Below are 22,185 nucleotides of genomic sequence, written 5' to 3'. Positions count from 1 at the left end.
ACTTCAGGGAACCCCTGTAAGGTGGGTCTGAGACCTGCAGCACCCACCCCCATAGGCGGTATGAGAACTTGCTGAGGTATCCATGTGTGAGCTCAGCACTGATACCGTGCTTGGTACACAGCCAGCACACTGGCTGAGAGTCTTAGCTGGAGGGGGCTGGCCTGGAAGCACTGGAGGCCAGCAAGGCTGGTGTGGGGTATCACTCTCCTCTCCACTCCATCCTCTCTTCTCTCCCTTTTCACTGTCCTCTCTCCTACTCCCTTTCTTTCCTCCCTCCCAAGTCTAGACTTATCCTATAAGTAGGCCTCACTCTCTCTCTCTGTCTACGGGGACAACTAGAATAAAGAGGTTGCCAATCTATGGTCCTAAGTTTTAGATCCCCCTCCTTCCTCTTCATCCTCATCCTCACCCTCAAAGGGAACCGATGAGTCTCAAGTCACAGAAACCAGACAATTGAAGGATCAGTCTCCCCGCCCCCCAACCAAAAAAATACCCACAAAAAACAAACAAAACACCTTACAAAGCAAGCTATATATCAATAGATTTTTCTAAATTAGACTTACTACAGGCAGGAAACCAGGTATCCATCCATATGCTCAAATTTAATCCTCTCCACACCCCTGGGCAATAGACAGTATCATCCCCATTTTACAGATGGAAAAAGTGAGCCTGAAAGAGGCTGAGGTCCTTGTCACCAAGAAAGTAAAGAGGCTGGTGTGGGGATGCCAGTGGGTCTGGCTGCCATCACCACCTCCTCCCACCTGGCCTGCTTCCTCTCCAGGGATGGTACCCAGCGAGGTCTCCCAGCCCCTGCTCCAGGCTGGGCTTCGTTTCCCCACCTGATGTGCACACACATGGGGCACACAGTGACTCACATATCACTACACTGCAGCTGACAACCAACCAGAATGAACATGGGCTAGAGTCGTGAATGCAGTCGGGGATATCGCTGGGGCTCATCCCATCACTCCAGCCTGTGGAGGATCATTGCGGCGAATCCTGAGCCTGTCATCCGTGGCATTAGCTGTCCCTCACAGCTCCCTGTCAGCTGCATGTCTGATGAGCACCTCTTCTGGGTCTCCCGCCAACTTGTGAATGAAAATGTTGAAAGGGACACACTCCAGGGCTGAGCCTTAGGGACACTGCTAGAGACCCTGCCCGCAGCCTGACAGTAATCCTGGATCAACACTTGGAGGGAATAAGTCAATCAATCCAGTCACCACCATCCCATCTCCACTTCTCCAAGGCAGCCTTTGTCCAACACCTCCCTACAGTGGAGATTTAGTGCAGCTACAGATCCCTGATGGAGGGTCTCCTGACCTGTCCCCTCCACCCCCATGAAAACAAGATTCCTCTGTTCTTGTTTGTTCTAGAAAAGTGCATGTCCTAAGAGCTAGGACATTCCCAGAACTCAAACCAAACCATTCCGCCATTTAAACCCTCCTGTGGATTCTCATGACACACAGAGTAAAATCCAGGGCACCACACGAAGTGACCCCATCGCCCCCTCCCACTTCGATTCCCCCTTCTTCCGGCCACTCTGGCCTTATAGATATTTCTTGACATACCTTTGCATGTCCTGTGGAATGCCAGATCATCCCTTGACTGGCTCCTTCTCATCATTCATGCCTTAGTTCAAGTTTCACTCTCAAATGAACCTTTCCTATCCCATTTGTAAAAGAGTTACTACCTCCTCCCACACCCCTGCCCAGTCTTACTAGGCATTTTCTACTCCATCAGGTTATTTTCCTCTTAGCATTTATCACCATCATACAGTATCTTTTTTATGCCTTTACTCCACACAACAATATATCTTCTCTGTGGGCAGAGATTGTCTTATCTTCACCACAGAGGCCTGGGGGACTAGCACAGTGCCTGGCACATAACTTCAGCTCAGTATTTGTTGAATAAATGAATGAAGAAGCTCATGAACTTGTCATTACATTTGTCCATTTCTTGGAGCTCTTGGAATCAGGAGCTCCGTTGCCAAAGGCTGTCTACGTCCTTGCATGGGTTGCAACCTGTCTGGCTTTGATTCCATTTTCTGTCTTTCTGCCCATGTCCCACCTCTGGCCTGGCATCTCTGTGAACAGTTCACTAACTACCCTGATAGGTCTAGTCCTAAGACCCCCAACCTTGGTAAGGCAGGCCCCTGGCTGATCCCACACAGAGCCCGCACCCTAGCCACCACCTTGGGGCTCACAAAAAGACTTCATTCTCCTTCCAACTTTGCTGGGTTCCACACCAAGCCTGCTTGCCTGCATTTCTGGAATCTATCTTTTCTTCTCTCTTCCTAAGAAGTTTTGCCGATGTTGGCACTTCTCCCGTGCTATTTGCTTTCTCCTTTGAGTTGGGAAAAAACCATAAAATCTGCCACAGACTATCACAGTGAATCATTCAGGAAGGTTAACCCAGCTCCTGGGCGCTGACAGAGGAAGCAAGAGTCACACTCGGTGCCGTGGCTCCAGCTGCTGCCACCACCTCTGCTTTGCCCGCCTCCAGAAATGATAGGTGTCTGACGGCGGCTCTGTCTGCGGATGCTGTGCATTATTCCTGCATTTGCAGTGTACAGAGCTATACAAAAATAAAGGCTATTGACTGGCTGGCACCCCTTCCCAGAATAATGACTAAGCAAGCATGCTGTTAGCTCCCCGACAGCAGTTCTGTGTACATGATAACACAGAGCAAAGACGAAAACTGCTATTCAGCTGAGCCAAACAACAGAAAAATGCAAGCAGAAAATTGTTAGTGCTGGAAGAGGACAGCAAAACAAATATTTTCTTCTCGCTATAGCATTTCAGACCATCCACAAACAGGGGACCCAGGCCCCGTGCCCAGGCAACGTGGCTGGTGGAAGAGGGAGGCGTGAGACGGGCGCTGGGTCCAGCACAGACCTGGGCTGGGAGGGCAGCCCGTCCACAGACTCACCCCCTGACTGGGTGAGATTCTGACTTCCTGACACATCTGCGTGGCTACGAGCATATTGGCTATGAGCCGTGTCTCTAGAGAGAGGCAGACACTGGATTCAAATCCCCTCCCCTCCGTGGGGGTCAGACCTTAAGCTGCATCAGGCCCTAGTTCATAAAATAGGAAGCAGTGTTAGCCTGTCTGGAGTGCTAACAGCCAGGCACTGTGCTAAGCACTTGCCATGCAAAACTCTCATTTTAGTCCCCACAACAGCCCCCGGGGGGCTAGTGTGTACTGACGACAACCATGGCCCATTTCATCACCCCTTTGGCATCCTGTATCCAGGTTCTTTGGTAATTCCCTCCATCTTGATTCATTAGGACTCCGCCTCTTATTTCTTTTGGGACTCGACTACATGCCGCTGAACAAGCCGAGGTGAGCCTGCTGGAGAATGAAACATCCCCCAGAGGCGAACCCCAATAGTTGGCCAGACCCAACTGAGCTGCAGACGTTGGGTGAGCACTATCCGTGCCCAGCCATGCCCAGTCCCCACCAGAAGAACTACCTGGCTGAACCCAGCCCAGACTGCTGAACTTCAGAAACGTGAGGTGAGTCGATAGTGGTTGTTTTGAGCCACGAAGCTTTGGGGCAGTCTATTAAGTACCAAAAGCTAACTGATACAGAGAGACATAACCATCCCAGTTTTAAAAATGAAGAAGACAAGAGAGTTTTCCCAAGGTCACAGAATTAAGAAGGGACAAGGTGTAAATTGAGGCAATCTTGCCCAGATGCTGCTCTCTTACCCATGAGGCTACCCGGGAAACCAAAGTGAAGCGCTATGTGTGAGAATACCAGGGGTACACCCCTCAGTTAGGACAGCAGAAAGGGCTCTCTGAGGAAATGTCATTTCGGCGGGGGCCTAATGGATAATAAGCATTTAACCAGGTAAAAAAAAAAAAAGCAAGGAAGAGCTTTCCAGATACAGGGAACAGCATGTGTGAAGATCACATGGTAAGCAAGAGCTTGGTGCACTGATGGAACTATGCTCAAGTGGGTGGGGTACATAAATTGGAAAGTGGGGAGGTCACAAGAGGTGTGGTTAGAGATGGCAGCAGTCAGAGCCTGCCAGGTCTTAGAGTGATGCTCCAAGTTTTTATTCTACAGGAACAGGAAAGCCACTGAGGAGATCTCAGCAGGGAAGTGTCAGGCTCTGGTCTCTTCCCAATAGTAGCCCAGAGGCATGACGGGAAGGGACTGAACCTGAGCCAGGGCCTGTGCTGTGTCTGCTAGGTGTCCACTGTTAGACTCCAGAGCAACCATGAGGAGTAGGTAACATCTTCCTCCCCAATTTAGAAAGAGGAAACTGAGGCTCAGGAATTGAACAACAAATTCAAGTTCACCCAAGAGAGTAAGTGCTGGAGCAGAGTTGGGAGCAAGTCCTCACGGCTCCAAGCCACTACTCTTAGCCCCTATCCTATACTTTCCAAAACAGAAGTGGGAGAGAGAGCAAGGCCTTGGCAGTCAGGAGACCTGCATTCAAACCCCAGCTCTGTCCTTTCCGATAGGTGACCTCAATTCACTTCCCTTCTCTGAATCTCAGTTGCAGGAGGGCCAAAGGCCAGGAGCCAGCCAGAAACAAAGAGGATGAGGCAGCAGACTTGGTGGGCAGGTGGGGCCAATGCAGGGACTTGAAGGAGTCATGGCTGTGCATGGGGGTGACAAAGAGGCACCAAAGGGCCTCAGACAAGCAGAGGCTTTCATCATGGAGGCAGAGGCTCCAGCATCCAGCCTGGCACCAGCCCCCAGAGAGCCCCAACCTCACTTGCCCCGGGCTGATGGACATTCCCCTGGTGCATATGTCACAGCACCCAGGGTGGCCCCTGCCCACTGTGGAGGGAAGGAACATGGCCATCCATGTCAAAGCTACCTTCCTCCATCTTCCCTCTCCTCCAGAAGGAGGGTTCATTGAACTGCCCTGGGTTTCCCTCCCTGTACACACTCCACACCTATGCACACACACAGCACAGCACACTTGTGAACATACACCACATACATGCATGCACATACAGCACAGCAGCACAGACATACATACCATGCCCCTGTGCACATGCACACACAGCACACCTGTGTACACACAGCACACTTGTGAACATACACCACATACATGCATGCACATACAGCACAGCAGCACAGACATACATACCATGCCCATATGCACATGCACACACAGCACACCCATGCACACACAGCACACTCATGAACATATACCATATCCATGCATGCACACACAGCCATGTGTACACACACCACAGCCATGCACACACACGTTGCAGACATGCATACACATGGACACACATAGCACAGCCAAGTACACTATACATATACACCCATGTGTGCACACTTGTAAAAAAAAACAGCAGGAAGAAAGGGGCCAGGGGAAAGGATGGATTCTGCCTCTCTAACTAACTGAGGGGCCTGGGCCGAGTTTTTTCATTTTGAGGGTGGAGGGACAGTTGAGAGAAGCTGCAGATTTAGCTGCCATCCTGGGGCCTACACACCTGTGTCCCAAAGGTACCTGGAAACCCACTGAGCTCTGTCTGCAGGGACCTCTCCAGTGGGGGGCAGGGGAGCTGGGCAGAGGTCCTTCAGAGAGCTCTGGCCTCCCCTTCCCGCTCCTCCTCCACTCTCCTGGCTGCAGTGAGGATTAAGTGAAATGATGAATGTGAAAGCGCTTGGTAAACTGCAGCAGCGCTATGCAAATGTTAGCAGCTCCTACTGAGAGAGAGACCTGGTGGTGCAGGAGAGCCACTCTGGGCTGCAGGCTTGGAGCCCTGCTGACCCTTCACAGCCCAGGGCCAGGATGGCTAGGGGTGGAAAGTTAGGGAAGGCTCTGAAACTCCACCGGGATGGAAGGGGACACCACCCAGGCTGGGGTGAAAGGAGGTGACACTGTGAAATCCGTCAGCTGCCTGAACACCAAGCCTGGACTTTGAGTTCGTCTCATTTCTTAGCAGAGACCTTTATAGAGTTGAGTCATTTTTTACAATGTCTCTGGCACACACTTGGAATTCAGTAAAGGTCAGTCTCCTTCCCACATGCTTTTCTTTGGGGCACCACCTTCTCCAAGCTATGTCCCTGTTACGGCTGAGGTTCCATCATCTTTGACCCCTAAAGTAACAGAGAACTTTCTATGCATGTGCACGGGAATCACCTGTAGTGCTTGTTCCAAATGCAGATTCCTGGGCCCTCGCGGGAAAATGGCAGTTTGGTTGGTGCAGAACGGGGCCCAGGAATCTGCATTCTGATGCAGATGATGTACAGGGAGGCACCAAGCCTGGTGCAAATTTCCTTTCACTTTCCAGCTCCTCCCTGATTGGCAGGTGGAGGTGAGACACCTCCCACCCCACCTCTTCCCCGACCCGACCCTCCCCCCTGCAGGAGGGGAAAGGAGAAGTTGAGAACACAGGACTCAGGTCTGAGTTGGGCCAAGGACTGAAAGGGTTGGGGGGGTGGGGGGGATGAAGGATTCAGTGAGCTGGGGAATGAGACAGGAAATACTGCGGAATAAATACGGCAATAAAGGAGCTTCGGCTGGGAGCTACAGAGTGATTCTTATTGTTCAAATTATCTTTAAAACTTTTCATTTGAATCTGTTTAATAAGAGAAGGCTTACCCTAAGGAAGAGGTATTTTTTTAATGTGACTTGGGAGCTGAATTGGAAATAACGTTGCAACAAAGATATTAAAAAGGGGATTAATCCAAACCACTGGTGGCCCATCTCTGCAGGCTCCCACAACCTGCCGCACAAGTCCCGAAACCATAAAATTAAATTAAAAAGGGGGACACGGGACATGGGACGTTAATCACGATTCATCTTCCTTTCACCGCTCATGGTTCCTAGTGCTAAGCAGACACGCATGGGCTATTGTAAAGGTCTCCTGGTGTCTGAGAAAGAGCCCTGGCCTTGGAGCCAGCAGGTTCCTCTTCCTGCTCTGCTGCCATTTGAGCTGGATGACTCTGGGCAAGTTGCCTAACTCCTCTGAGCCTCAGCTTCCTCATCTGTAAAAGGGGAGTGCTATGGCCCATCTACTGACAGGTGTTGCTAAGACAATGAGATAAACAGAAAATTAAAATGCAGAGCCTGGCACATAGCAGGTGCTCAAGAAAACATGACTTTCCTTCTTTGCACCTTAAGGCATAAAGAGGGGGGGAACCCTGCAATGTCTTGGCTTATTGATATTCTGTCCCTATGTCACTCAATGCTTCCTCTGATGATCGTGACTCTTGCTTGGATCCTGGCCACCTCTGGGCCTCACTCACCCTCCTTGCAGCGGCATTTTTATGGTTCATCCATCATTCACTTCCTCATTCATTCATATACACTGCATAGTCATCAAATGCCAGGAACTCAGCGGGGTGCTGGGGAGACAAAGATGAGTAAGACACTGCCCTTGCCCTTATGGAGCCCTGGTCAAGTGGGGGGAGAAGTGTTGTTGCCACAGTCAGCATACAGTTTGTGCCAGGGGACCACCTTATCAGGAATCCCATGCCAGAAATGCACCAACAAATCCAAATGAGATGTTGTGTTCTTCCCTCTGGCCAATGGTAAACCTGAGAGCTGGTTCTAAACCGAGCCTTCTATTCCATCATCCTCATATAAAGACCCCTCCACTTTGTCTCTCCTGATGAGCCTCCCTGCCTCCCTGCTTTCTCTTATTAGATAATATGAGTTATGGAAATCAACTGCTATGTTCCCTTTTTGACCTCGCTGCCAAGAATCTCACAGCAAAATGTTATCCTCAGCTGAGTACTTTTCCTTTGCTTAGATTTTCGGGTATATAAATCTCCTTTCCCCATACTATTTTTAATTACTTAACCCCGTCATTTTATCGTTGATAATAACAATAATGATGGTGATGATGCTGATGGTGATGACGCTAATAGTGATGCTGCTGCTACTAATGCTGTTGGTGATGCTGCTGATGGTAATGATGCTGATGCTGATGGTGATGATGCTGATATGATGATGCTGATGGTGATGATGCTGATATGATGATGCTGATATGATGATGCTGATATGATGATGATGATGCTGATGATGCTGATATGATGATGCTGATGGTGATGATGCTGATATGATGATGCTGATGGTGATGATGAGTCCTTATGTTATGCCAGGTGCTATGTGAGCTCTACATACCTTATTTTATTAACCTCCACAATAATCTTTTAAGGTCGTCACATGACTTTTTCCATTTTTCAGATGAGGAAAGTGGGGCACAGAAAGTTTGAGTGACTTGCTTACGACTAGGAAGTATGCTAGGATTCAAGTCCAATGGTCTCTGTATTTTACTATTGTCTGATATTGATATTCTTATCACCTTTAAACCCTTAGGAAAGAGAAGGAATGTAATTGTTTACTTAAAGTCAAAAGGGGAACATGGAAGAGAGAGGAAGAAAACATGTTGAATGGGATGAGCAGTGGAAATTTCAGAGGGTGACACACTTATTCTAGGGCTTTAAGGATGGGTAGGATTTTAATAGACAGAGATATGGATGAAAGGCATTCCTGGAGGTGAAATAACTTGAGCAAAGGCAAGAAGATGTGCACTTGCTGGTAGCTTGTCTTGGTTATAGGGAGTGGAGAAGAGCAGCAAGATGTTCATCTAAAGATGTAGGTAGGGCCAACTACTGAGACCCTTGAAACCAGGTCAAGGGACTCAGAAGACAGTGAATGAGCCATGGAAGATGCCTGACCTGCACTGTTGATGTGCTTTAGGAAGATGAAGCTGCCACAGGGGGAAGGACATCCAAGAGGAAAAGAAACCAGACACAGCAAGATGAGATGTTGTAATGATGGCAGAAGAGAGATAAGCAGGGAGACCAGAAGTCAAGAAGGCAACTGCAGCCCAGCCAGTGTGGCTCTGTGGTTGAGCGCTGACCCAGGAACCAGGAGGTCACCAGTTTGATTCCCTGCCAGATTGTGGCTCATCCCCAGTAGGGGGTGTGCCGGAGGCAGCCGATCAATGTTTCTCTCTCATCGATGTTTCTATCTCTCTATCCCTCTCTATCCCTTCCTCTCTCTAAAAATCAATAAAAACTTAAAAAAAAAAAAAGAAGTTGACTGCAGGATGTGTGAGGAGACTGAAGGAGGGAAGGGTCGGAGGGCCCTGGACCTCTGTCTGCCAGCACCATTACATTCATAATTCACTTGTCAACCAGGAGGGGGATGTGGTAATGTCAGTGTGATTGGGGTCACAGCAGAGGCTGAGACTCAGCCCTGGGAAGCTCAGGGGAAGAAGACACTTAAGTATTGGTTCCAAGAGAAAAGGGTCCGACCTGGGTCGCAGAGGGTCTCTGAAGTCATTTACAAAATGTCAAGGGGTCTGAGAAGGTGCTTCAGGCACAAGGTCTAGAGCAGCTTTCCTCCGATTGTCAGAGAGGTGTTTGTTCCCACAAGGGGAGAAAACACGAGCCTGAAGCATTGGACTCGGGGATGGCTTCTATTCTAGGACATCAGTCTGAGTTTCCAATTGTGAGTCTTGTCCTTATCACGCCCATCACCAGCTTTTTAAAATAATAACAGTAATAAATGAAAGTGTGGACATACTCCAAGCAACTTTTCTAGAAAAACAAGACACATGCAATTGTTTAAATAACAGGAGCATCAAGAATTGGTTTGTTCCCTGGCACTGAGAAGGCAACTGTGAGTGCTTGTTGAATGAATCCATAAATGATGGAACGAACAAATGCCACATCCCAGTGAGAGCAATGGAGTCAACAGCAAACCCTAAGCCCCCAACAGAAGCTGTGCAGTTGTTGCAATGAGGGGACTGAATGAATAAGTAATCCTAGGATGCAAGTCAGTGAGTGGCTGGCCACAAGTCTTTAAGCCAGCGGTTCTCAACCTGTGGGTCGCGACCCCTTTGGCAGTCGAACAACCCTTTCACAGGGGTCGCCTAAGACCATCCTGCATATCAGATATTTACATTACGATTCATAACAGTAGCAACATTACAGTTATGAAGTAGCAACAAAAATAATTTTATGGTTGGGTCACAACAGGAGGAACTGTATTTAAAGGGCCAGAAGGTTGAGAACCACTGCTCTAAGCCCTAATTTAAGACTAACTAAAAGATAACTGCCCTCGAGAAACTAAGATGGCGGCATAGGTAAACACCGGGAAATTTTCGCCTCCCACAACAATTGAAAATTACCGCAAAGGACAGAGCAGACATCATCTAGAACAACAGGAAGGCTGGCTGAGTGTAAATTCTACAACTAGAAGGAAAGAAAAGCACGCTGAGAGCCAGAGGAGCTGCGGAGGTGAAGTGCAGAGGTACGGCGGCTCGCGAGCGTGCGGAAAGGGGGTGGCACCTGAGGACGTGGCTGTCTTTTTGAATCACAAGCTCCCGACTGCTCTGAACTCCGGTTCCGGGAAGTCTCTGGGGACCCAGGACTCATACGGGGAGAAGCTGGTCTGTCCGGCAGCGGGCGAACTTGAAGGCGGCTTTCCCTCAGAGGTGCTTGCAGCAATTAGCGGGTCACTGAGACCCGCAACTCCGGGCGGAGAATCAGCCATAGCTCCTTGATCTGCCCTTTGATTCCCTGAGACCCCGCCCCACCCAGGCTGCGGCAGAGGCTTTTGCATGTGAATGTACCTAACTGCAGCTGAGTCAGGCAGACCCAGAACTTCCAAGAGAAGGCCCAAGGCCCCGCAGCCGCTTGCATTGCTTCACAGCTGAGCCTCTTCATGGCTCCTGCTGTGTGGCCTCAGGCAGAGGCTGAATTAGCACCTCCTTAGATCCAGGAGCCACTGTACCCAGTGGTCAGAGGGGGACCATCCAGATTGCAACTCCTCAGATCCATAAGGGACACACTCAGGGAGCAGACTCAGTGAGCACCAAAGCCCCACTGAAGCAAGTCTTGCCCCAGAAGGGTGTCTTCAGCACAGAAGTTCTCCCACTTTAGATACAGCTTATTCTCACAGCCAATTGGCCTGGAGTTCAATTCCTCCCAGTGATCCTACAACAACCAAGGCACCAAGAGTGCACCAAGAGTGTCCACCCCAGGTAACTGGGGAGGCTGAGCCAGTGGGCCCTACAGGACACCTGGCGCGCAGGGCCACTCTATCAACACAGGGAACAGCCAAAATGCGGAGACAAAGAAACAGGTCACAAATGGCAGAAATGGAGGAAAGCAAACGACTGGATATAGAGTTCAAGGCCACGTTTATAAGGTTTTTCAAGAATTTTATGGAAACCGCCAATAAATTTAATGAATCCCTCAATAAGTATAGTGAGACCATGGAGGACATGAAAAAGGACCAACTAGAAATTAAGCATACACTGACTGAAATAAAGAATAATTTACAGAGATCCAACAGCAGACAAGAGGATCCCAAGAATCAAGTCAAAGATTTGAAATACAAAGAAACAAAAAATACCCAACCGAAAAAGAAAAAAGAAAAGAGATTCCAAAAATATGAAGATAGTGTAAGGAACCTCTGGGACAACTTCAAGCGTACCAACATCAGAATTATAGGGGTACCAGAAGATGAGAGAGAGGACAAGATATTGAAAACCTTTTTGAAGAAATAATGACAGAAAACTTCCCCTACCTGGTGAAAGAAATGGACTTACAAGTCCAGGAAGCGCAGAGAACCCCAAACAAAAGGAATCCAAAGAGGACCACACCAAGACACATCATAAGTAAAATGCCAAGAGCAAAAGATAAAGAGAGAATCTTAAAAGCAGCAAGAGAAAGACAGTCAGTTACCTACAAGGGAGTACCCATACGACTGTCAGCTGATTTCTCAACAGAAACCATGCAGGCCAGAAGAGACTGGCAAGAAATATTCAACGTGATGAATAGCAAGAACCTGCAACCAAGATTACTTTATCCAGCAAAGCTATCATTCAGAATAGAAGGTCAGAGAAAGAGCTTCACGGATAAGAAAAAGCTAAAGGAGTTCATCACCACCAAACCAGCATTATATGAAATGCTGAAAGGTATTCTTTAAGAAGAGGAAGAAGAAAAAGGAACTCTTACCATTTGCCACAGCATGGATGGAACTGGAGAGCGGATAAAATACCACAGGATCTCACTCATTTGTGGAATATAATGAACAACATAAACTGATGAACAAGGACTGATCCAGAGACAGAGAGGCAATGATTGGACTGTCGGGCCTTGGAGGGAAGGTAGGGGAGGGTGGGGGTAAGGGGGAAAGATCAACCAAAGGACTTATATGCAAGCATATAGGCCTAATCAATGGACATGGACAACGGGGGGGTGAGGGCATGAGCGGGGGGGGGGGGTGTAGGGGGTAACGTGGGGACAAGGACACATATGTAATATCTTAATCAATAAAAAATATATTTTAAAAAAAAGAAGCAGAAATTATCCTAGGTTATCCAGATGAGCCCTAATGCAATTACAAGGGTTCTTATTAGAAGGAGGGAGAGGGAGATTTCAGGCAGAAGAGAAAGAGGCTATGTGATAGAAGCAGAGTCACAGAGAGAAGATACTAAACTACTGATTTTGCATGCACAGGAAGGAAGACATAAGCCAGGAAATGCAAGAAATGTAGCTATAGACACTAGACAAGGCAAGGAGATGAATTTACTCTAGAGCAGCGGTTCTCAACCTGTGGGTCGTGACCCTTTGGGGATCGAACAACCCTTTCACAGGGGTCGCCTAAGACCATCAGAAAACACATATAATTACATATTGTTTTTGTGATTAATCACTATGCTTTAATTATGTTCAATTTGTAACAATGAAAATACACCCTGCATATCAGATACTTACTTACATTATGATTCATAACAGTAGCAAATTACAGTTATGAAGTAGCAATGAAATAATTTTATGGTTGGAGGTCACCACAATATGAGGAACTGTATTAAAGGGTCTCAGCATTAGGAAGGTTGAGAACCACTGGTCTGGAGCCTCTGGGTGGGGGTGGGGTGAAGGGGAGCATAGCCCTGCCAACACCTTACTTTAGCCCCATAAGATGCATTTCAGACTTGTGGCGTCAAGAACTGTAAGAGAATACGTGTGTGTGTGTGTGTGTGTGTGTGTGTGTGTGTGTGTGTGTATGTGTGTAGGCCACCACTTTTGTCATAATTCAGCCACAGAAAATCAATGTACGCAGGCATTAGGTGCTCAAAAAAAAAAAAAAAAAAAAAGATAACTGCCCTAACTGGTTTGGCTCAGTGGATAGAGCATTGACCTGCGGACTCAAAGGTCCCAGGTTTGATTCCGGTCAAGGGCATGTACCTGGGTTGCGGGCACATCCCCAATAGGGAGTGTACAGGAGGCAGCTGATCGATGTTTCTCTCTCATCGATGCTTCTAAATCTCTATCCCTCTCCCTTCCTCTCTGTAAAACATCAATAAAATATATTTTAAAAAAAGATAACACAGTTCTGGAGTTTAATTGACACTAGACAGAACTATTGATTTCTCCTCAAAAGCTGATTTCTTCCTGTTTCTTCTCCACCTCCATAAATGGCACCACCATCCAACTAGGCTCAAGTCCAAACCCTCAAGTTAAGACTCATGTCCCCATTTGTGTGCCCCAAACCATCAGCAGGTCTCGTTGGCTCCTCTCAAAATACACACTGAATCCCGCACTTTCACCATCCCCACTACCATCTCTCTGACCAGGCACTGCCCCCCGCCTCACCTAGACTATTGCTGCATCTTCCCAGAGGTCTCCCAACTTCCTGTCTCACATGCCTGCAAACCCTCTCCATGCAGCAGCTGGAGAGATATTTAAAAATTAGTGAATCTAGCAATGCAAGGAATGCTAAAGGGACTGGTATAAAAATAAGAAATAAAAAGCTCAGAAAGAAAACAGCCACACAAAAACAGAAATGGCTACAAACAAGTACCTTTCAATAATAACTTTAAACGTAAACGGACTAAATGCTCCAAACAAAAGACATCGAGTGGCTGAATGGATAAAAAAACATGACCCATACATCTGCTGTCTACAAGAAACCCACCTCATTAGAAGGGACTCACACAGACTGAAAGTGAAAGGATGGAAAAATATCTTTCAGGCAAATGGAAAGGAAAAGAAAGCTGGGGTAGCAATACTTATATCGGACAAAATAGACCTCAAAGTGAAGGCCATAATAAGAGATAAGGAAGGCCACTTCATAATACTAAAGGGATCAATACAACAAGAAGATATAACCCTGGTAAACATATATGCACCCAATGCAGGAGCACCCAAATTCATAAAAAAACTCCTGGAAGATATCAAAGGAGAGATCGACAACAATACAATCATAGTAGGGGACTTTAATACACCACTAACAGCACTGGATAAGTCCTATAGACAAACAATCAGCAAAGATACAGCAATCCTAAATGACTCACTAGATCAGATGGACTTAATAGACATCTTCAGAACACTTCACCCCAAAGCCAGGGAATATACGTTCTTCTCAAGTGCTCATGGGACATATTCAAAAATAGACCATATATTGGGTCACAAGCAAAGTATCCCCAAATTCAAGAAAATTGAAATCATAAAAAGCGTCTTCGCAGACCACGATGGCATAATATTAGAAATAAACTACAATAAAAACAACCCAAAATACTCAAACACCTGGAAGCTGAATAGCATGCTATTAAATATTGATTGGGTTACCAATGAAATCAAAGAAGAAATTCGAAACATCCTGGAAACTAATGACAATGAAAACACAACAATCCAAAACCTATGGGACACAATGAAAGCAGTCCTGAGAGGGAAGTTTATAGCTCTACAGGCCTATCTCAAAAAACAAGAAAAAATGGTAGTAAATCATCTAACTCTACAACTCAAAGAATTAGAAAGAGAGCAACAAGAAAACCCCAGAGTGAGCAGAAGGAAGGAGATAATAAAGATTAGAGCAGAAATAAATGACATAGAGACCAAAAAAACAATACAGAAAATCAATGAAACCAAGAGCTGGTTCTTTGAAAGGATAAACAAGATTGACAAACCTCTAGCCAGACTCACCAAGAAGCAAAGAGAGAGGACCCAAATAAACAAAATCAGAAACGATAGAGGCGAAATAACAACAGACCCCACAGAAATACAAATGATTGTTAAAAAATACTATGGACAGCTCTACTCCAACAAACTAGACAACCTGGAGGAAATGGACAAATTCCTAGAAAAATACAACATTCCAAAACTCAATCAGGAAGAATCTAAAAATCTCAACAGGCCAATAACTATGGAAGAAATTGAAGCAGTCATCAAAAAGCTTCCAGCAAACAAAAGCCCAGGACCAGACGGCTTCACAGGGGAGTTTTACCAAACATTCAAGGAAGAACTAAAACCTATCCTCCTCAGACTACTACAAAAAATTCAAGAGGAAGGAACACTTCCAAGCTCATTCTATGAAGCCAGCATCACCCTAATACCAAAACCAGGTAAAGACAACACAATGAAAGAGAATTACAGGCCAATATCCCTCATGAACATAGATGCCAAAATCCTCAACAAAATCTTAGCAAATCGGATCCAGCAGTACATCAGAAAGATCATACACCATGACCAAGTAGGATTTATCCCAGGGATGCAAGGATGGTACAATATCCGCAAATCAATAAACGTGATACATCACATAAACAAATTGAAAGAAAAAAACCACATGGTCATATCAATTGATGCAGAAAAAGCATTTGACAAAATTCAACACCCATTTTTGATAAAAGCTCTCAGCAAGGTGGGAGTAGAAGGATCATACCTCAACATAATAAAAGCCATATATGACAGGCCCACAGCCAACATCATACTCAATGGACAAAAACTAACACCATTTCCCCTAAGAACAGGAACAAGACAGGGATGCCCCCTCTCACCACTCCTGTTCAACATAGTACTGGAATTGTTAGCCATTGCAATTCGGCAAGAAGAAGAAATAAAAGGCATCCAAATTGGAAAAGAGGAAGTAAAACTGTCCTTATTTGCAGACGACATGATATTATACATACAAAACCCTAGAGACTCCATCCAAAAGCTACTGGACTTAATACATGAATTTGGCAATGTAGCAGGATACAAAATTAACCCCACGAAATCCGAGGCATTTCTATACACCAATAGTGAACTTTCAGAAAGAGAGATTATAAAAACAATCCCGTTTACCATCGCACCAAAAAAATTAAGCTACCTAGGAATAAACCTAACTAAAGAGGTAAAAGACCTCTACTCAGAAAACTACAGGACGTTGAAAAAAGATATAGAGGAAGACATAAACAGATGGAAGAACATACCGTGTTCATGGATTGGTAGAATCAACATCATTAAAATGTCCATACTACCCAAAGCAATCTATAAATTCAACGCACTTCCCATTAAAATACCAACGGCATACTTCAGAGATCTAGAACGAACTCTCCAAAAATTCATCTGGAATAAAAAAAGACCCCGAACAGCTGCAGCAATCCTGAAAAAGACCAAAGTAGGTGGGATCTCAATACCAGATATCAAGTTGTATTACAAAGCCACTGTTCTCAAAACTGCCTGGTACTGGCACAAGAATAGGCATATAGATCAATGGAATAGAATAGAGAGCCCAGAAATCGGCCCGAACCATTATGCTCAATTAATATTTGACAAAGGAGGCAAGAACATACAATGGAGCCAAGATAGTCTCTTCAATAAATGGTGTTGGGAAAATTGGACAGATATATGCAATAAAATGAAACTAGACCACCAACTTACACCATACACAAAAATAAACTCAAAATGGATAAAGGACTTAAACGTACGACAGGAAACCATAAAAATTCTAGAAGAATCCAAAGGCAACAAAATCTCAGACATATGCCGAAGCAATTTCTTCACTGATACAGCTCCTAGGGCGCTTGAAACTAAAGAGAAAATGAACAAATGGGACTACATCAAAATAAAAAGCTTCTGCACAGCAAAAGAAACCATCAACAAAACAACGAGAAAACCCACTGTGTGGGAAAACATATTTGCCAATGTCATATCTGATAAGGGCCTAATCTCCAAAATTTATAGGGAACTCATACAACTTAACAAAAGGAAGATAAACAATCCAATCAAAAAATGGGCAAAGGACCTAAATAGACACCTTTCAAAAGAGGACATTCAGAAAGCCAAGAGACATATGAAAACATGCTCAAGGTCACTAATCATCCGAGAGATGCAAATCAAAACAACAATGAGGTACCATCTCACACCTGTCAGACTGGCTATCATCAACAAATCAACAAACGACAAGTGCTGGAGAGGATGTGGAGAAAAAGGAACACTTGTGCACTGCTGGTGGGAATGCAGACTGGTGCAGCCACTATGGAAGACAGTATGGAGTTTCCTTAAAAAACTGAAAATGGAACTCCCATTTGACCCTGTGATCCCACTTCTAGGAATATATCCCAAGAAACCAGAAACACCAATCAGAAAGGATATATGCACCCCCATGTTCATAGCAGCACAATTCACCATAGCTAAGATCTGGAAACAGCCTAAGTGCCCATCAGTAGATGAATGGATTAGAAAACTGTGGTACATCTACACGATGGAATACTATGCTGCTCTAAAAAGGAAGGAACTCTTACCATTTGCAACGTCATGGATGGAACTGGAGAGCATTATGCTAAGTGAAATAAGCCAGTCAATGAAGGAAAAATACCACATGATCTCACTCATTCATGGATAATAGAGACCATTATAAACTTTTGAACAATAATAGATACAGAGGCAGAGCTGCCTCAAACAGATTGTCAAACTGCAGCAGGAAGGCCGGGGAGGGTTGGGGGGCAGGAGGTAGGGGGGTAAGAGATCAACTAAAGGACTTGTATGCATGCATATAAGCATAACCAGTGGACATAAGACATTGGGGGATAGGGGAGGCTAGGGGACTGTCTAGGGCGGGGGGATAAAATGGACACATATGTAATACCCTTTGTAATACTTTAAGCAATAAAAAAAAAAAAAAAGAAAGAAAAATTAGTGAATCTGATCAAATTGCACCTCCTACCCTAAAACCTCCAAAGGGTGTCCATAACATGGAGAATCAACTATAAACTCCCTACAGTGATCTTCCAGGCTTTCTAAGACTTTGCCTGCCTGCCTCAGATACCGCCTTGTCCCATGTCTATCACTCCATATGCCCCAGCCATGCTGTTCCTCTCCAAGCCACTCCCACCTCAGAGTCTTCACAATTGCTCTTCTTTCTGCCTGGACATCCTCTCCCAGATCTTCACTTGTTGGCTCCTTCTGGGTATCCAGGTCTCTGCTCAAATGACCACATCTTCTAGAGAGTCCTTCCCTGACCACCCCCTTAAAGATGCTGTCCCTAGTACTCTACTCGGTTTTATTTCTCTCAGGGCACTCATTGCTATCTGAAATTATCCGGGTTATTTTTACTTGTTTATATTGGTTTCCTCCAACTAGAACACCAGTTCTTTTCACATCTGAAGTTATCCTAGTCTTCTGATAACTTCCTAGTCTTCTGATAACTTTCTTTCCCCTACTTGAATGGAAGCTGTAGGAAGCCAGTTTCTATCCCATTAGCTCTTAGCACTGTGCCAGGCACATAGTAGATGCTTAGTAAATATTTGTTGAATAAATAATTGAATGAATAAACTCAAAATGTGCCCACACAGTGAAGTCCACTTGGGGAGAAAAACAAGTCTGGCATTCATCGCCATTACCATGATAACAGAATGTTAACAGGGAGGATCCAATCAGCACAGATTGGACCATACCTGGTTCTGGTGCTGCACAGCCACAGGACCAGCTGTGTGCATAGGAAACTGACCAGGCTGGCACGTGACGGGAAACTTAGAAAACCAGAGAAGTTCAGCTTGTAGAAACCAGAAATCCTAGGAGAAGTATTGTTGGTATCTTTTAACATCTAAAGGGCTATTGAGAGAAATAGGGGATAGACTTGGTCTGGAGCCCTAAAAGCAGAATCCAGATCAATGGATATTAGTCTGATAGAGACAGATTTCAGTACAAGAAGAAAGTGGGGTCCATAACAAAGGACGGGCTACTTTATAAAGTGGTGAGCTCCCCACCTGAGAAAGTGTATAAGTGGATAACCACTTGGCAAGGATTTTGAAGAGGGACTCAATCAGCAAAAGATGGACTCCACAGTCCTTTTCAAACTCGAGGTATTTATGTTTCTAAAATATATAGAGACACAGTCCAGAAAAAAATTTCTGGCTAACAAGAGTGCTAGAACGTATGTATCTAGCTGGCCCATAGCAGAAAACATCACCAAAATCAGGCCTACAAATTAAGCAACAGGAAGGTTAGCTGAGAGGGGTCTTGAGGGTGTGAAGCCAGACTAAAATACTCTGGACAGCTCCCTGGATTTGAAATCGGTTATCTATACATGAACATTCAAATATGACACTGCCAAATATTTTGACTATCCGAAAAGATGCCTCGATTTCTAGGGGAAGGTAGCCAATACCATTGTGTAATGGCTCAGAGGGTTTGCTTTCTGAAACGCCACTCCTTCCTAACTGTAGGGCCTTGGCCAAAGACATTAACCTCTCCAAACCTGTTACCTCATGTGTAAAAAGGATTTCATTTCAAAACAGGGGAAGGAGAAATTGAAACCAGAATGGCACAAATTTGATAATGAAGCTCAGTGACAGACACACAGACATTCACTATACTATTCTATTTGATAGTTTGAAGATTTGCATAAGAAAAAGTAGAAAGAGGGAGTATTTAAAATAGTCCCTACACCGTATAATAATTGTAGGGCTTGAAGGAATCAACAGCATCATCATTACAAGGAATTTTTGCAAATCCTAGTTATTACCAAGAATGTTTAAGTATCCCATTTAATCACCCCAACAACGCTATGAAGTGCATAGAAATCATCTCCATTTGGCAGATGAGGAAACTGAAACTCACGTAAATTAGACCAACCCCACAGCTGGCTCTCGGGCTGCAATAGGATCTGAAACCAGTTATCTGACTCCACCATCTCTGCTGCCTTTCTTTCAAGAATAGCTCATTGTGTTCTGCTTGGTTGATATCTACACGATTATATCCTTTAGTCGCCTAAGTCAGTGATTTCCCAGCTCTTTTCTCAGTAACAGAACCCTTTTTTTCAAATGCAGTCTTTACTGGAACTCCAGTAAAGTAAAAGCTATAAAAGCAGAACAGCTCTGGCTGAATGGGGGATTAGGGCCCAGGCACCAGGCCACTTGACCCTAGGATGACCCTTACAGCACCCTAGGGTCTAGGAACATAGTGTGAAAACCCGGAGGTTGAAACCAACAACAACAACAAAACCCAATCCTGGGAATTACATTTAAGGACAGCTTCATTTGTATAATGCAGTGTTCAGTCTCCTGTCTCCCATCACATTTGATCCTCATTATCAGCTCTGAGGTGGACAAGGCAGGGCATATCATCCTCAATTTGCAGATGAGAAAAACAAGGCCAAATGGAATTAAGCAACTGGCCAAAGGTGAGTCAGTTCACTTTTAGGCCAAGCGCAGACTGGAAATAGAGTCTGTCTCCATTAACTAGGTGTGACCTGGCAGAGAAGGTGCCATCTACTGGAAATTGCCACTGACCCTGGTTCACCAAGTGGACCATCAGCTCCTTGGCCTTTGAGAGCCTGACCACAGCCCCGTGGCTCCCCTGCCAAGACCCTGTCCCAGAGCAGATGGCAATGGGCAGGGGAGAGGGGTTCAGTACCACTCACTCTAGGGCTGGACAGCAAAATGTTGGCGGCAGTCAAGCCATTCCCATCCCAGCCATATCCTGAGCACAGGACAGGGAAAGCAATAGCAGCCAAAGTGCCTGCACCTTTGTCTGCAGCCCGAAAAGGGACAGCAGGTAGTGCAGGCCTGGGTGGTAGTTACACATTCTTTCTTCTTAGCTCTCGCCTAGAAATCCCTGAGACCAGATGCAGCAGATAATTGCCTGAATGGTTCCCCCACTTCAGAGCAGCTCTGAACTGAGCTGGAGCATGTGTTGGAACAGACAACACTTAATTATCACTTAGTCTTTAATTAGCACTTAATTATTAACACTTAATCCATCTGTAAAATGGGGACACTAATACCTGTCTCATAGGGGCTCCGGAGGATTAATTAATGTTTGCGGCCCACTTTGAAGATGCAAAGCATTGAACAAGTGCTCAGCAGTTCACTGGCTTTTCTAGAGGAGGTCCCCCCTTCCTCTCCTTGTGAATATCCATCCTCAACGATATCTGCTCAACTTTTGCCCTGGTGGAGAAACATCTAGTTCTGTGTTTCCCAGACACGGGATTTCCCATCCAGGAAACGGGCTATTTCCAGCCATCTCCCCACACTTTAATTTTCTATTATGTCCTCTGAATACGGCAATGCCTTCCCAGTAAATATTTTGATGTGCGCTCTTGCAGCAGCTTCTGTGGAGTCTGAATGGGACAGCTGCTCCCTGTATTAGGGAATTCCAGATGTGGTTTAAAACCACCAGACGCATCTGTGCCAATGCCTAGTCTTTGGAGGTGGAAAGGGGGAAGGGATCTGCTAGTTGCCTTTGGGGAAAGCCATGGACATCTAACCCTAGGTCCTGGCCCAGATGGTTTTCCAAGGTCCTCAGATTCACCTCCGGTTGTCTATGCCTTTAGGAGGAGAACGAGCCCCTCAGGAGGCTGGTGAAGAGGCAACAGAGAGAGCCTTGGCCTGGCCCTTCACCCAGGTAACTTCAGGCCCCTCGTTAACTCTTCTTCTAAAGGGACCACGGGGGAGGGGATGTAAAACATACAGCCCTTAGGGTTTAGCAGAATGAAGAATGGGCCAGAACATACCCCCAGAAGGTCTGACCCGGGTTCCTCCCTCCTCCCCTGGTGCCAGCCATGTAGGGGGACACTCACTCTTCTTGGAAGCTGAGCCCGTTGTCTGTCGGAGTCCCAACCACGGGGGCAGAGAGCTGCTCCTTCAAGGTCAGGGGCTGCAAGGCCTCGGGCAAGCCCTGAACTCTCTTCCAGATTTCATGGCAGGTCTTGTCTAGGCTGTCTTGGGGTGTATCCTGGTGGATCCAGATGTATCTGGGGAATGGGCCCAGGGCGGAGGGGCGCTTGGCCACCAGGGTCGAGGACGAAGGGAGCCCATTTCCACTGGCCATCCTCCTCCTGTCTTTCCGGAAGCCCCTTTGTCCACCCAGGGCTCGCAGACAGGGCGACCATCCACCACCGCCCTTCATTCACCAGAGAGGGAGATGAGGACGGAACAGAAGCAGTTCAGTTCTGTCTGGCTGTCGCTCCAGCAAGGTGAC

General features: G+C 46.0%; 1 protein-coding gene across 1 annotated transcript in view; it reads right to left on the bottom strand.

Moving 5' to 3' along the window:
- CUNH1orf94 (chromosome unknown C1orf94 homolog) overlaps positions 1–22,185 on the bottom strand; it is a 45,025-nt gene extending 22,840 nt beyond the window's left edge. Inside the window, exon 1 of the mRNA XM_036352716.1 lies at positions 21,785–22,185. Coding sequence (XP_036208609.1) covers positions 21,785–22,113 — 329 coding nt within the window. The 5' untranslated portion in view covers positions 22,114–22,185. The remainder of the gene's footprint in view (positions 1–21,784) is intronic.

The sequence above is a fragment of the Myotis myotis genome, unplaced genomic scaffold (assembly GCF_014108235.1).
Source record: "Myotis myotis isolate mMyoMyo1 unplaced genomic scaffold, mMyoMyo1.p scaffold_m19_p_2, whole genome shotgun sequence".
NCBI lineage: Eukaryota > Metazoa > Chordata > Mammalia > Chiroptera > Vespertilionidae > Myotis > Myotis myotis.
The sequence above is the reverse complement of the archived record's forward strand: the minus strand, read 5'-3'. Positions and strand labels throughout refer to the sequence as shown.